At 39.0% G+C, this 17,371-nt stretch overlaps 1 protein-coding gene across 2 annotated transcripts in view; it reads left to right on the forward strand.

Moving 5' to 3' along the window:
- The window catches only part of sez6a (seizure related 6 homolog a), a 132,894-nt gene that overhangs the window by 78,069 nt on the left and 37,454 nt on the right, over positions 1-17,371 (forward strand). For both annotated transcript variants that reach the window (XM_058627978.1, XM_058627979.1), the window contains exon 4: positions 15,128-15,320. In XM_058627978.1, the coding sequence (XP_058483961.1) occupies positions 15,128-15,320 (193 nt within the window). The remainder of the gene's footprint in view (positions 1-15,127; positions 15,321-17,371) is intronic.

A 17,371-nucleotide genomic window follows, 5' to 3' on the forward strand; every position in this document is an offset into this window, starting at 1 on the left:
TATTTTATTTTATCGCATCTCAGTCAGTTGTTGACAATAGGAGTACATACGATATAAAGGGAAGTTATTAAAAGTACATCATTCAACTGCACTGCACTGTGGTGCAATAAAAACACATGAGATGCTCCAAGAGATGCTGGATGCTTACAAAGCATATACTGGAGACTATCTTTCCAATTACAGTGGTTTTCCTCGCATAAAATGCTTCATGAGATAAGCCAATTAAACATTGTCGATAAATGCGCTGTTTTATGACTCAGAGTCCACTTTTTTTCATATTTCATTTGTAGCCAATCTAAATATCTAAATCATAAGATAGATTTCACCATTAAATAGACTGCTCCCACTTTTCTGATGACCCTGGTTTTTAAGCACACAGAATCTGGAGGAATCAAACTATTTGGTCAGATTATGGACTCTTTTTATATTTCTTTTTTTTCTGTGATACCGCATATGTTTTCACAGAGAGAAATATATGTCACAGTATCCACTTTGATCAGCTGGGCTTTCATACCATTTACCATGCTGAGCATTACCATAGGGGAAAATACTTGTGCCCCAGCGCACTTCAGAGGAGAAGAACTGAGCTGTGGGAGGGGACATTATGGTTGAAGTGCCTGTTCTTGTTTTGGCAGCCAGCCGCCGTTATGGAAGGGAGTCATCATTATAACAGACAGACCAGCAGTTTGCAAGGGCAAAGGAGGGAAATTGGGTGCGGGGGAAAACTGTGAAGGACAGATGCAGAGGCAATATGATAAATATTTATGTTGGTGTACACACTTATACTTCCATGAACAAACATAATAGACATCAGAAATTCTTCAGATTTTCACCAACATTAAAGAATATCACAGACCGGGGAGTTATAAATAAGACTTTTCTTTATTTAGCCATACGTTTTTAGTAGTCTGGCAGTTTGCATGGAGAGGGAGGATGAAAAATGTATCAGGAGAATTTAGTGCCCTCAGCCTGACTGTTCAACCCCCGCTGCCACTGCGGCTAACAGCATATAACGCATCGTCCCATCTGGTGACGCAGGCCACGTTAGGATTTATTTGCAGGATAATTGAGCAAATATTAGGAGGCTGATGTAACAGCCACTTTCGGGACAGAGGAATAGTGTAGTAAACAAACAACTAATGTATTTGGGAAAAAAAAAACACACCTGTGTAATTTGTTGTTTGTATATTAATTATGTGATAAATTCACAGCAGGTGTTATAAGGCTAGTATTTGTTTGGGTTTGATGTATTGCATTACTGATTATTGATTATGAATAAAAAATGTGCATTTTGTTGATACAGGTGTTACACAGGCACTATCTATCTATCTATCTATCTATCTATCGCAATTGTTTGATCACCCCCTATTGCTGATAAAATAGGTGAGATGTACTGTAAATAATTAAAAAAAATCTATATCTGGCAACCTAAATACTGCAGAGCAAAGAGCAAAGTTGTATTTTGAACTGGGTTTGAAGTGCCAATTTTGGATGCTAATTGCATATTTTAAATATACAGTAACCCCTCTGATGAGATACTTTACTGGTAAGGTAGCAATATTACAAGCACATCTTATTTCAGCCCTCCATTTCCATCCTCTACTCTGCCCACGGTGATGAGATTTCAGTAGAGGACAGACAGAGGTTTTTGTTGGCATTAAAGTGCTAAAAATCTATAACGCTTTTTTTTTTTTTTTTTTTTTGAGCAAATAAATCTGGTGGGTTGGCAAGTTATCAGCTCTGTCCAGACCATCTGTCCCACTCTAATTTCTCCATCTCCTCTGCTCAGTGATCTACTACCTGCCTGGGCCTCGAAGAGTTTTACCATCCCAAGCTTTGCACAGGTTGTCCCTGCTCTGTTTCATGGACGCAACATCATCCTCCATCCTCACTGAAAGAGAATGTATTGAGTGACAGACAGTGGATGATACATTTCAGAGGTTAGGAGCCCAGATGGAGTCAATTTCTCCCACTGCCACAAAGGCTGATTGGAGATGTGTGTCTCTTTTTTGACAGGTTTAAAGCAGCAGCATTCAAGAAAATGACCAGAAGAATATTGAGGTCAATACTGTTTCTCTTGTATTGTTCAACATCCTTCTTCAAACTCTTTCACCCACTTGTATTCTTATATTATCAGGTTTTCTATTTATCCAGCTCTTCTATGCTTACATCTTGCTCTTGCAGTCAGTCAGAGAACATTCACTAGCTACTTTATACGGTATAGGAGACCAAATGAGGAATCAGGAGTGGCACCCAATGTGTTCTTCTGCTGCTGTAGTCCATTAGCTTGTCCTCTGAAGTGCTATGTGTTCAGAGAGGGTTTTCTTCATACCTTGGTTTACAACATCAGTTGCTGTTGCCCTTCGATTGTCTTGAACGAGTCTGGTTATTCAAGGCGTTTTGTCCCAGAGAAATGCTGCTCAATGGATATTTTCTCTTTTGTGTAAAGAGAAAATTGTGTAATGTGCATAAAAAGCCAATTAGATCACCAGTTGCTGAAATAATCAGACTGACAATGTTTGCCATGTTTAAATACACTTAAATGACCTTTCTTCCTCATTCTGATGCTCGGTTGAACTTCAGCAGGTTGTCTTGACCATGTCTTCATGTCTACAGGCTTTGATTTCATGCCATGTGATTGGCTGATAAATATGTGCATTATCAAACAGGTGATCAGGTTTATCTAATACAGTGGCTAGTGAGGGTATGACACCACAGGTACAAATTAACATGACTACAATTTCTCTTGCCATATATTTGACTTCTCTTTCACACCTTTGTTTTTATTTTGTTGTTCTATTTATATGAAATATAATTGTATATGTGAAAAAGTAGAATATTGATATGGTTTTTAAAAACATGCTTGGTGGATTACAAAGTCAGAGTTCTGCTAAATGTCGAATTATTCATAAAGTGAAAGACATGCAGTGGCTGTTTCACCAATTAAAGCTTATAGCAAATGCTTTGAGTCTCAGGGGAGGAAATTACAGCTTCCAAGTGTTTCATCCTCACATGAATATTGTTTCAAACAAACCACAATAACTTGGTCAAACAAATAAATGAGCTCGACTCTAATGAGTTCAAACACAAATGAAGCACTACCGGGTGCATCAGTGAACTGGCCCTTTAAAGATTGAGACGTTCCAGAGTTTGCAAAGTGTTTAAAGCTAACCCCAGCTCTCGGGTTAACGATTGGTATTTGATGCTGCTTCTGCACCCATGCTCCTCTGACTCCAATCAATAGTCATGTTAATAAGCTGCAACAATACTTGACACACAGCCTCCTCTAGTGCCGGCTGAATTGCTGTATTGATCATCGCACCCTCATTTTAATTTCAGTATTTCTTACAAAAGGAGCAAAAATGCTGATGGCACTGACCGTGGCAGCGTGTGGCTCAAGAGGAAGGTAATTAAATGTGTTGTGTTGGTGTTCAGTGACAGCCAGTTCTCTCATTAGATGAAAAGGCACAGACAAGTGTTAAGAAGTTTCTCCGAAAGGCACATCTTTATACCTTGTCTTAAAAAAAGAGAAAAAAGTGTAGAATGCAGCAGTGCCTGTAATCCTTTCATCTTTATTTCCCACACTTATACTTCCCATTCCCACTGGTAAAAAAAAAAAAAAAAAAAAACTTTCTGTGAAAGCAACACCCATTTGAACATGCTAATTTGGGTAACCTATGGCAACTTGGCTTGTAACTTCCCGACTCGGGTAAAGGGTTTGGGTACTGTGAGCAAGGTAGCCAACCCCATTCGAGGATGTAGAGGAGGGGTTAAATACAGAGAGCAATTTCCCTATGGGGATCAATAAAGTACAAAAGAAACAAATACTTACTTAATACTTTCTTTTTCATCAGTGATGCAAAATCCAGCATCATTTCTGGTGCAATTATACAGCACATTCATCTTTTGGCTGATAGCATAACTGATACCGATAAACGTTTAAAGCAAAGTCTGCAACATAACATTGTCACTGAGCTCCAAAGTGTCATTGTTGTTTTTCATTCTTTCTCTCAATCATTTGGTTTATAGCGCATGATGTTCAAATTTAGGTGTGAAAAAAACACCACATTGGTGTTAAGAGCCATTTTATTGGGTTCACAAAGGTTACAATAATCTCAGGTAAATCCGCCAAATGTTATAAAGTAATAAATTCATTTTTATCAGACTCAGATTGGGTTTTGTGTGAATGCAAGACCTTGCTGCGTGCTCCTGAGCAAGGCACCTAATCCCCATTTATCCCTGTACATATAAAAGTGCTGCCCACTGCTCCTGCGCCCAGCTTGTGTTGTAAAAAGGATGGGTTAAATGCAGAGGTCAAATTCACTGTCACCATGTGTGTGTGTGTGTGCAAAAATAAGTATTCTAATTCTAAATTTTAAGCAGCAATGCAAATTCCAGCATTGAATGTTTTCAGCCAAATTTTATTTTTCCATTATATGGATCAATTAAAAGAACATTTGAAATGAGGTGTGAATCAGAACTGCAAATGAGAGTGACACATCTGTCTTTTGTGAGTGTGACTGCGTCGATGAAAATGTGGCTGGTCTGTGGGCATGTGTGTGGCGTTTTTTTTTTTTTTTCTTAGAAAAATGACTTTAAACTGTGATGGGAGGATTTGAGCTCCCATGCTAAAGAATTGAGAAGAAGTGGTGCAAGTGCTGCAAATCAAGAAGTGTGGAAGGCAGCATTACACCTAGTGAGGTACATGCCTCACCATGTACAATGGTACAGCATGAGGAGAAGAAAAATAAATAAATATAATGCTCATGTTTTTGTCCTTATGTGACTTTGGTCTGTGGTTGCACAAATGGCACAAGACGTAGCAGATAAGACATATGATAATGAGCCTGACAGAGTAATAGGGGCCAAGACAGGTTTGCTGCCTTTAATCTACTGGAGATGAGGCAGAGGGAAGCCTTTATCAGGTTGTGCCTTAGGGGAGTAAGGCAGGACATAAAGAAGGCCAGCTTGATCCTGATGAGCTTTTTTAAGGTGTCAGGTCTTTGCTGAGATGAGTTTTCATGCAACCAAGCCATCGTGAGGGAAACACTCAGGTGACACTAATTGCTCCTCCACCCAGCTAGCTGTCATAAAGGGAGGAGACACATGTGTGATGGGGGGGGCCATGTTCCTCCTCAGCTCCTTCAGCATCATGATGAGGACGCGAGAGGAAAGCAAATATGAGGAATAATCAGCAATGCGTGAATTTAAATCTGTGAAAAACTGCACACGACAGCAAGACGTCAAAATCCAAGAGACAACCGAGAAAGTGAGAGAGAGAATGAGGGTAAGCTTATGGAAGGGTAAAAAAACATATTTGAGAATATGGTTACTATGGTGGTAGAATTTGGTGATCGATTTGATTTGAAATATTTTTATTATTATTTTTTAAATTATTATTTTTGTTCATATATGCTTCAGTTGTTCTTGTTTTTTTCATGAACGTATGAATAGCACTATTTATATGGCATATGATCTTTCATCAGATTGATTTCTGCTGGTCAGACTCATGACCACTTACGGAAGTGGCCCAAATCACATTTGGAAAAGGGTCAGATTCCATTAGACTTGCACTGTTCACATTGTAATTCAAAAAATACGGAACTGAGTCACTCGGAATCAGAGTCCATATACTGCCGCTCTGACACTGTCCCTCAGCGTTACCTTACAGATGCACAATCCTTCCACATCTGAAAGAGACACATTGGGTGGTGCATTTAGGCGCTCAGATCAGAAAGTGAGCCAACGGTTGACATTCACTAAGCCTAACCCTAACCTCAGTACTTTTCTTGGCCCTAACCTTAACCTCAATCCTTGACTTTTATTTGATCCCTTCTCTGTTCTGAATGTCTAAATGTGTCTAAGTGTACAGTAATCTGATCACACTCAGACAGCAATTGTGCAGGTCTTAATGCATTCGAATCAGCGTGAACACGTCTGATCACAAAAACAACATTAAGAGGTGGTTTGTGGATGCATGTGGCCCTATTCTTCTGAACGTGTGACCAAAATGACGCCCAAGCTAACATTAAAGATGACCTTTTCAGGGTACAGTATGTCATGTTTTATATGCACATTTTCAATCTGGAACCCAGAAAGGAAACAGAAAAAAAAAAAAAGCAATAATTTATGTGCTTGAGGAGGTTGAAAAGATGGTTTATAAATATGTAAATAAATGTATGGAAAGAGTGAATAAAGGATGAAATCACTTCAGTTTATACATTTCACTGCTCTGAGAAAGTGACAAAGATGAGTGTAGACTGATGAGGAAACCACAACATTCCTCTACTTAGTGCAAGAGGCAACTTTTACTCCAATAGTTGGAAGCAGCAACAAAATGCCACCGGGCATCAACAGCCACTTGTACTCTTAATTTGTGTCATGGGAAGGAAAAACAAAAATGCACATTTTATTGTACCAAGGAAAACACATTATAGCAGCTTTCATGGAGCTTTGCTGAGCTCACTCAGCTACTACTAACCTTTTTTTTTTCACTCTTTACTAGTCACTGGTGCCCACACACGCACACACACGTGTTTTTGCATGCAATTAATTTGCACATCAGTAATATTTTCAAACAAGTGCTCAGTCAATGCAGCTTTCTCATCATTGATGGAATTTCAATGATGATTGCTGCTTCTATTTTCCATGATTTTGAAAGGTATATTTTCACCTGCCAATCAGCTATACAATCAAATAGAGCTGAAACAATTAATCGATTAAGCAATTATTAATCGATTAATTGTTTCAGCTCTATTCTCTATCAACTATTTTGATAATCGATTAATCGGTTTGAAGCTTTTTTCATGATTAAAACGAGATTTCCGATTGTTTAAGCTTCGTAAATGTGGATATTTTCTTCATTTCGTTGCTCTGGATAACAAAGAAATCATTAAAAGTTAATCATTTTGGTTTGTGGGCAAAACAAGACATTTGAGATCATTTCCAGGTTTGACGAGCACCGATCAACATTTTTTAAGGTTTTCTGATATTTTATGGACCAAACGATAAATCGATTGATCGAGAAAATAACTGACAGATGAATTGACAGATTATGAAAATAATCGTTAGTTGCAGCTCTACAATCAAAGTGTGTGTTGATGATGATGATGATGTGACATTAAAAGTAGTCAAAAGAAGCAAACACACACAGCTGCGAGTGTGTAACAACATGGACCTTCTAATCTGTAAACTGTCTGTCAGACATCTTTAAGTCTGTTATGAAGCAGTAAATTAGTGAAGTCTAAGCTCCTGAACCAAAGAAGCTCATGCATTTATGATATTTTCATTTTTTAAATTAAAATATAAAAAAAGGTGCCACCTCATCATTGCTAGATACTGAGCTACTTTTTCTTAATTGCGTCACACTTGCTGAGAGCATCCTTTGAAATTAATCTGTATCACTTTACAATAAGGGTACATTAATTGACATTCATTTATGCTGTTATAAGCATTTGCTAACAGTTAATCAATGTTTTAACTAATATATGTGTTATTAAGCTTAATGAAGTTATTAAGCTTTAAGTAACTGAAAATGTTTTTCTTTAGTTAAAATGTATAGTTTTCTGTGTCTGTAAAGTTGAAACTTTGTTTACCTTAAGTGACACTTAATTTATGTATTATAGCACTAAATAAACTTACCTTTGATAAGCATTACTTGAGCATACTTTACCTTTATTAATGCTCCTTGTGGCCCTCTTTGTAAAGTGTATATGTGTACATGTGTAATGTGTAAGTAATGCTTATTCACTGCCTCTATAAACAGTTACCAGTTATTACTGTGTTAAGTGATGTTAATAGTAGCTTTATAAGCTCTTGGATAATGTATGATTTATTATCTTAATTAACCTGAATGACATTGTTGAATATTTACTTAAAACATGAATAAATAGTTAGAAAATGCTCATTGCAGCATTCACTAATGTTAATTAATGTATCACTATTGTAAAGTGTTACCAATTAATATCTTATTGATGTGCAAAGGTCTAAACACATACATCTAAAACAGGAGATTGAAAATGGAAACTCAATCTTGAAACTACAATCTTCAAAAGCTGACATGTTGTCTGAGTGTATTAGCATACAGCACCGGGAAAATAACTTTGGACAACATGTGTCTTGGTTTCTATGAACCACCATCAGGACCAATGCTGGATTCCACCTGTGAGAGTTCATTGTCACTTTAATCAACCGACATATCACAAAGCTTGACTGAATGAATATATTCATTTAACACACACGTTTGTAAGCAGATGGCAAGGACATTATTCCAGATCTGCATCTTCAACTTCCTGATTAACTTCTCTTCATCCTCCTCCAGAGAGTTGCTGTGCAGACTAGCTCTTGGTGAATCTAGTCTGAGTCCGTGATTTTCCAAGAGTTAATCACATAATCTATCACTCCGTCTTCTTCTGCTCGCTGTGAGCACATTTCATAGCAGTGATTCACCTCCACTGGATCTGTGGGAATCTGGTAAAATGCCCTCCTGTTATATTGTTAGCCTGTTACACTATCTCTGACTGTTTAGGCACAACATCTATCCACCTACCTATAAGATCTATCCTAATTTATGTTGTGTAGTATATATGCACCTATAATACCTACAATAGAGGTGAACGGGGTTGCTTTCTGCCAGAGGGCGTTACCTTGGTCATATGACGTCATCTACCACAGTTCTATAGAGATCCAATCACATGTAATGAAGGGAGATGCATCCAGGATGTGTTTGAATGCCATACCGAGGTTCTGAATGGGGCCAGTATTGTATTCTGCCAGTGGCTCCAGCACATTCTCATTAACATTCAGCTTCTGCTGATTGGTAAGGATCCATTGTTTTAGACAGCATGCACGGCAAAAAGGAAATGACTGTTGTCTGTTTTATAGAGAGGTGAATGTTCAATTAAGATAACGTTTTTCATATAACGAGCAGTGGAAGATGGCTGTTATTGTATGAATTTATCAGGGCATGTGCGACTCAAAAAACAAACAAACAAACAAAAAAAAAAAACAAGTGATGCACCACCAAGACTATTTGGCTGATGAGGTAGACAACAGTGCCAAGTGTGCTCCAGTGTACAAATCAGTGGGTTTTATCATAGTAATAATGAACCTGCAGCTGGTGAGTCCAATGGCTGCTGATTTATTGCCCCCAGCTGCAGGGTCATTTCATTTCCATGTATAGTGGGATCGTTTTGATTACATACTGCTCATTTCTGCATCAGCAATGGCTCCTGCGAGTCAGTGTAAATGTTCATTGCGGAGCACCACCAGATGTTTTCAGCAGTAAATTTATCAGTTAAAACACCACACCGAGGATAATAAACGCCTGTGTGATTACAGATACATTAATAGACGACTACATAAAACTATCTGTGTACAAATAGAATCAGGAGATGATTCTGTGTGTGTGTCCATTTAAAGAAAAAAAAAAAACATTTCAATTGCATAATACAGATTATCTCATAGGCGGGAGTGAGTGTATCAGTAGTGGTTGCAGTCACAGATTAAATCAAGTCATCATGTGAGGCTGCCCTCTGTTTGTGTGTGATAAGAGGTATGTTCACCTCTGCCCACTGTTCACTCTCATAGTTTAACACTTGCTGTAAGCACATTGGAAGACCCAAGTGTGTGAACCATCAATGCTGTGACATGAATCTTATTTTGTAGGTTCACTAAGGAGGTTATGATTCTATCAGTGTGGGTTTTTGGCGATATAGACAGATGAATCAGATTTTTTTCTGATGGGTAGGTGACCATCCAAGTTTGTTTCCATTAAGTTTAGGTATAACTCTTCCCACTGATGTCAAATCTTCAAGAAATGTCTATCCCTTCAAACTGTAAAGCGTAAATAGAGGTTTTATGTGTATGTAGGACCAGACAATACATTCGACCAATCCTTGGTTCATCTCGTCTACATGCTGGTGTGCTTGCTGCCATGTTGCTCCTGATGGCTGTGCTAGCAGTGTGTAAATGATAGATGTGTGATAGAAGAAAATACTGTATGAAGGTGTGAGTGAATGGATGTGAATACGTGTGAACGGCAAAACCGTAAAGCAGCTTTGAGTGGTCAAGACTACAAAAGCACGATAAATGCAGTCACTTTACCATAACACTAAAACCAGAATTTCAATGTTATATATACTGTGCGCAGTGTTGAGACTGTCACTTGTACTGCAGGCTGGCAGGAGGATGTGTTCATTATGTAGGTTTGATTGAAAACTCTGAAAGACAGTAGCTGTAGGAGAGAGATGTCAGCCTCTCCTCCTATTTTACCATTTTTATAGCAACAGGAGTGTAGAAAAAAACTGAATGCTTAAACTGAAAGAGGAAGTCTTCCATCTTCTGCGTTGTTCGAGGCTTCCCCCATAACCTTAAAAAAACAAACTAACCAGACAATGTTTCTCCTGTCAACACACAATGGGATAACACAGTGTACAGATTCAGCCTCTGATAATGTTGTTTTTGGTGCAGTTGTGTGCTTGGTCAGCCAAATCCTCAGCCTGTGTGTGCTGAGGCAGAGATGCCAGAGAAGACGACAGAGAAGCCTGCTTTCATTGCAGTCCAACATGCATGTGTGTGTACATACATATGCATGTGTGTGTGTGTGTCTGGGTGTGAGTGTGTGTGTGAGAGAGAGAGAGACAGACAGACAGAGAGAGAGAGTAAGAGACAGAGAGAAAAGCAGACCCTCTGGGGTTTGGCTGCAGCACTGCTGAAGATAAGAATAGTCTGATGTCCCCTGACATGGTCAATGATTCATAATTGAGGCAGGACAGCTGTTGCTGGCTGCACTGACAGGTCCCAGCGTGGATGACGGATGATAGGGCCCTCTGGGGCCAAACTATCTATCAGTCCAAATGTTCACCATTCACTATCTGCTCACCTGTCCTTCACAAGCCTCCATGGTATATGTAAACCAAGCAGTGGTCATGGACCTGCAATCTGTTTGACCACACGATAAATGATACGTTTCTGCAATATCACAGACTGCTTATCATCCTGAGGTGGTGTATCTGCAGCAATCAGGTGTTTGCTACAGATTAAATACTTTAACTTTAAAATGTTTAGATAGGGGACTGCTCTTTTTACTTGTGGTGTTTTATTTCATCGCCTTGCTTTTCCCTCTGCACACTGCATCCATATTAAAACCAATATGAACCTGCATGTGCTGTTCATTCCTTCACCAAATTTAAAGCAAATTTAAAAACAACAGTTGACCAAAGTGCTGTACAGTAGTAAAATTAAAAATAGACGTAAACAAACATGTGCAGACAATGACATCTCACCTACAAAGTCCAGAACAGCAGACTCACACTGTTTCAAATGCAGTATATTTAGATTTAAAATTAGACAGTGAAGACAAACTTCACTGTCAGAGAGGTACGGCAGAGCAAGGCCATTCAGACACTTATACACAAATAAAAGGATTTTAACAACTATTCTGTAACGCACTGGGAGCCAAAGGAGGGAGGCAAGAATGGGGGAAATGTTCCATGAGGGACCCTTTTCACTGCTGCACCACACATTTTCATTGTGTGGTGCATCACACAGTTTTCGGGGCTTAACTAAACAAGTGACTGTGGTAGTAACAGCATGAATGATCAATTGATTCCACCACCTTAGCAGCAAACAAGTCTGAGAGTAACAAGAATGATTGCAGTAACGTTAACAGACACACATTCAGCTACCTCTCTCGAGCTCGAGTGTGCAAAGACACACTCACACTCACGTTGCGTCTTTCGGGGTGCTCGACCACTGGTGCGCACACACACAAACTGCGTAAAAAACATGCATAAGTATAAATCTATATATCGTTAGGGTTAGGGTTACCCTCTATAAATACCGTTGTATACTGTGAAATTGTTGAATATACTGTGAAGTCTTTTGGTCATACTGCCCAGCTCTAGGGAGATGTCTAATCTAGCCTGTGTGTCCTTGTTAAAAGGCGAGTGGCAGCATTCTGGATAAGCTGAAGGCGATAAAGTGAGGCCTGGCTAACCCCAACATCAAGGGCATTACAGCAGTCCAGAGGAGTTTGCGTACAAGCATGAACCAACAGAGCTGATCTGTTTGTCAAGTTTTGAATCACAGTCTATTCTCACCCCTAGATTGGTAAAAGTAGATCTCACTGAAGGAGCCAAGGTCAATAGGTCAGTAGTCAGGAGCAGAACAATATAAATTATTTTTAACGCCATCCATGCTTTAATGCTGTTAACACATTTAACAGTTGCGCACGTGACAACAACATCAGCCCCAGCCACCATCAAGCATTACATGTGATGCTTGATGGGTGAATGCAAAGTTAGGTTATATATATTCACTTGGAGAGAAAGGGAACGTTAAAACATAACTCTAAGACTTTGTCATTGCTGTTGCCCTTGAGAAAAAGTGCATCAAAAATCATGAAACACCTCTTTGTCACTCACTATGACAATGCTGTTTGAAAATGGTGTGACTAAAATACAGAAGCTGCAATAAAAACACCTTTTTTGCCAATAAAAATACATACTTTTGTCACATGTCCACAACATAATATTTACGGTTTTGATTATTTGAACGGATGTTAGACTCTCGGCCACGAGTTTGTCTGAAAAACCTACAGAATGGTTGAGTCTGGTCATGAGAAAAAAACACTATCGATCAAAGTGGCTGACCTCATGGATCATTCTGGAAGAAATCGCTCCTGAGCTCAGGCTCAGAGTGTCCATTAGCGTCTCTGTGTCTGTTGTCAGCTCCCCTTTGACGGAGTGACAGCCTGTCTGTGTGACCAAATTCATTTTGCTGCCACCGTTGTGCAATGTTTTCATCCTGTCCACTGTTTTCAGATTTTCCAGGCTGTTACACTAACACCCCTGCACACACATTACCCCTGGGACATCGGCCTATGGGATGGCAATCCCTTTTTTCTGCTTCAAAGCATACCTGAGACCATGAGCCCATTACATATGACAGCATCAGTTTTCAGAAAAACGACAGGATGAAGCAGATGGTGCACCCGTCTTTCAAGAAGCGATGGGGTCCAATTTGAATCTAAATGATTTTTTGGTTTTTGTATTTTTTATTAAAAATTACAGTGGGCCACACAGCGGTCTAGCGGCTAGCACCGTTGCCTCACTGCAAGGAGGTAACAGGTTTGAATCTTGTTCCTGTGTGGAGTTTGCATGTGAATCTCTGGGTACTCTGGTTTCATCCCACACTACAACAACATGCAGCGTTTCAATGGACACACAAATTGACCAGAGGTGTGTGACCCTGCATTTCGCCCTCCCGGACCCAAACCTTCAGCTTCTTAATTAGCAAATATAAAACCTTGCTAATCATGTCTCTGGACATCTCATTTAAAAGGAAATTGACAGTTTTTCGGTTAATTAAAGTATGGATGGGCACAATACCACTTTTTTGTGTCCAATAACAGTCATCACAAACACAAGTTTCTGTCGATAGCGATATCAGTCATTAAACTATGAAGCTGCTGACAACACATATGTGCAGTTCCAAGCTATTTCAAAGACATAATTCATATTCATATTCTTCTCCCATAAATAAGAAATAAACAGCCCACAACATAACTCAGCTAAAATACTGTTGCTGGTTTTTAATTTATATTTTTAGTCTGTGCATATTGAAGGATGTGATATAATTATGTGATTTTTGGATTTTATGAGATTTAAAATGAATATCTATCTGATATCCAGTATTTCTAACCAATAATGGACCACTGAGTATCGTATCGGCTCATCCTTAAATAAAAGTTACAAATACAGCTGACGGTGAAAGACTTTTTATTTTCCTCAATGTGAATAATAATCATGACCCACTGTTGGATGAACACACTTCTTTTATGGGTCTGTGGGGAATTAGTCTGATTAGTCACCAAAATATGTCAGAACTCAATTATCCAGACAGTTTAACTACATCCAATCCTCCTGAGGTTCCTTCACCAGATTTAGCTGCAGATGCTGCACGGACCTGTTGAAGATATAGCACTTCTGTCACTGTAGCTTACAGGCACACTGAGAACAGAAGCAGGGGGATTCTGTTGTGCCGCAAATCAGCAACTAAACACTCAGACCGATATGAGTGAAGTCTGCAGGAACATGACAACAAAGTGCAAGTAAACGTACCTCCGTAAAACTGTGGAGTCAAGAGCAATGTGGTTGGACTTGTACTATTTTTTAAAGAATAAAATAGAATAGAATGGAAACCTTTATTGTGACACAAGAACAGTATGTTGATAGTCATAATCACATAGTCACATGTTTGTATGCTGATTATTTCATCTTAAAAACTCTGTCAGACCTGGCAGTGTTTGTGTGTTTGAGCAGTAGAATTCACTTCTGAAACTTTTTGTGGGTGCTTCTTTGTGTTTTTCAGTCAAACACCAACCTGTTTGCCATCTTGCTTTACTAGTACAATGTTGCTGCTGCTTTTGTTTGCATGGTCTGCAAAGTTCAAAGTTATCTTTATTATGCCCGGTTGTGTCTATAAATGACAAACTAATTATTCTTCTTCCTGTGAAAACTGTAAAACTTTTGCTTTTACTGCTCGTGTAAATCCTACAAATGCAGCATTTGATTTTCTGGTGAATTTATAAATATATCAATAATGCATAAAAGCAATTAATAGGCTAAATGTTAGTTAACAACTTCCTTATAACTGACTCCTAGAGATTTTTGTGAAGTGTGTACTACTCCAAGAATGTTCCTAGCATGAGATAATAACTTTACATTACATTACATTACATTACATGTCATTTAGCAGACGCCTTTATCCAAAGCGACTTACAATAAGTGCATTTAAACATTTGGGTACAAATAAGAGCTAGAAGTAAGTAAGAGCTTCAAGTAAATCAAACTATGAAGTGCTAGTCATAAGTGCGATATATATATATATATATTTTTTTTTTGTCGTCGTCGTTATCGTCTTAGTCGAGGTAGAGTCGGAAGAAATGTGTTTTTAGTCGGCGGCGGAAGATGTGGAGGCTTTCCGCTGTCCGGATGTCGATGGGGAGCTCGTTCCACCATTTGGGAGCGAGGACAGTGAACAGTCTCGAGTTCTGTAAATGCCTCTGAATAACTGATGTACAAAGGTTCACGAGTAAATACGACACGGTTTCTTTTTATTGTAGGTGCTAAATGTGAGCGTGCTGGAGGGAGAGCAGGTGACAGTGGAGGACACAGGCGGCCGAGAACCCTTCATCCTCGCCAACGAGTCCATGTTGATGAGGGGCCTCATACTACGGAGCCGTAGCAACCAGATCTCAGTCCGTTTCCGTAGTGACCAACAACACATCACTGGCTTTCTCCTGCTACAATACCAAGGTGAGCCAGCCCCAGTGTAACAACTGTGCCGTTAGATTATCTCCAACAGGTCCTCTGCTCAGTGATGCTCCCACTGAATTGAGTAACAAGGACACGCTCACACACTGTCTGAACATGCGAGATGTATGCCATTTTAAACAGGGTGATCAGTATAATCTTGACCATAAAAATACAATGAAACACCTACAAACACAAGCAAAGTCTGTGGAATCACAGAAACACATTCAAAATAAGTTCATAATTTTGGCATTTTGGTGCCAATGTTTGAAGTGTGTGAATCTAATAGGATTCACTAAGTCATTTATCAAGATCACCTCCTCTGGGGGGTGAGCTGTTCAATCCCACAGAACCACAAAGTGGAGATGTCATGATGTGTATCATTGAAGTGCACTGCAAGGGGGGGTAAGCTCTGGACATGAGATTGATGTTTTCATTGTTTTCCCCACATAAACAAGTCCACAGGCGCAGCAGCTCAATTGCAGTAGATCATGTGTGTGCACACGTGATGATGCTTTTACCTGTGTGTGGATGAGAGAAATGATCACTTACACTTTTTGCATGGGGGCAAAAAAAAAAAACTTCAGCCATCCTCTCTGCTGTAATCAGTTATTACACTTGTTATCAGCAGTGGCTGCATTTGAACAAATGAACAAAACAACAACTACAACAGAAATGCAGGCAAGCAGGAATTCCTCTGCTTCACTGCTTATCGTGTTGCAGCTACTCAGCAACAAGATAAGAAGAAGATATAAAGAACTTACTGCATAAAGTAGCCACATACCATATATTTATAGCAAGAAAAAAATATAAACTATACTATAAAACCATACAATCATCAATTTATTTTAAATCATATCCAATAATTATTGGTGCCAAATATAGGATTTTAAGGCCAAATAAACACTAAAATATATGTTTGTTATGACAACAGCAATGTTACATTTAGTTCATTGCCGACTTTGCTGTGTGCTCCTCCAGTGTGCTGGTGGCACTGGGAATCAGATCAAATCATAGAGGATGTTGCACTCACTGAAAACATGGCTGTAACCATGGATGCAAGCTTGAGTGGCCACAGAATCCTATTGTTTTAATCCATTTGTGTGAGTCACTCTTGTAATGACTGAGAGCAATGGACAAAACAAAGGAAAAGAATGTCCAGACGTGCTTCCAAATGATGTCTCAATGTATTGGGTCCTTACAAGGTGGTGTCATGATACAGTAGCTCCACTAAGCCACACCACTAGGCTGCAGCACCTGCCCAATATACAAGATCTGGGTGGGACTTCATCACACACATATACTCAAACTATGAATTAATACACACCACTTCAAACACTCATTCATCCATTCCTAGGGCGGAAGGCAGGGTACACCCTGGACAGGTCACCAGTCAATCGCAGCGCCAACATAAAGACAAACAACCATTCACTCTTACATTCACACCTACGGACAGAGTGTTCAAATAACCTCTGCATGCTCTTTGGACTGTGGGAGGAACCCAGAGAGCAAACGTGCAAACTCCATAAGGCCCAGATCGGTACTGTGTGGCTGTTGTTGCACTACATATTGTAAATGATATATTGATAAAAAAATAATACATGTCATTGACAAAATCATGTTTAAAATAAGTAACTGAATAACAGTGCTTTCATTTTAAACCAACGTTTGTGTTATTGCTGAATTTGACCACATAGACAATGTCCTTGTTTCTGACACGCGTACATATCCTTCATTTAACATTAAAAAGACAAAGAAATAAAGCAGGTATTATCTGAAATCAAAGGTAATAATAAGTGTATTTTAAGATCATCTAATACAGATCATAAATTGTAGATATTGTATTTTAGAGTGTATTTGCAGGGTATTGTCACTCTCCTTTGCGAAGCACAAACATTTCAAAAGAAAACTTTTCATGAGTGCAGAGAAACAACCTATGCAGCTTTATATCCTCATATATCTCATATGTAAGGATAAAGATTAAAATTAAAATATGTTGTGATAGAGTTTTTTTCCCCATACTGCCCAGCCCTACCTGCAAGTGTATGTCTTTT

This window comes from Solea solea, chromosome 4, assembly GCF_958295425.1.
Source record: "Solea solea chromosome 4, fSolSol10.1, whole genome shotgun sequence".
NCBI classification, from domain to species: domain Eukaryota; kingdom Metazoa; phylum Chordata; class Actinopteri; order Pleuronectiformes; family Soleidae; genus Solea; species Solea solea.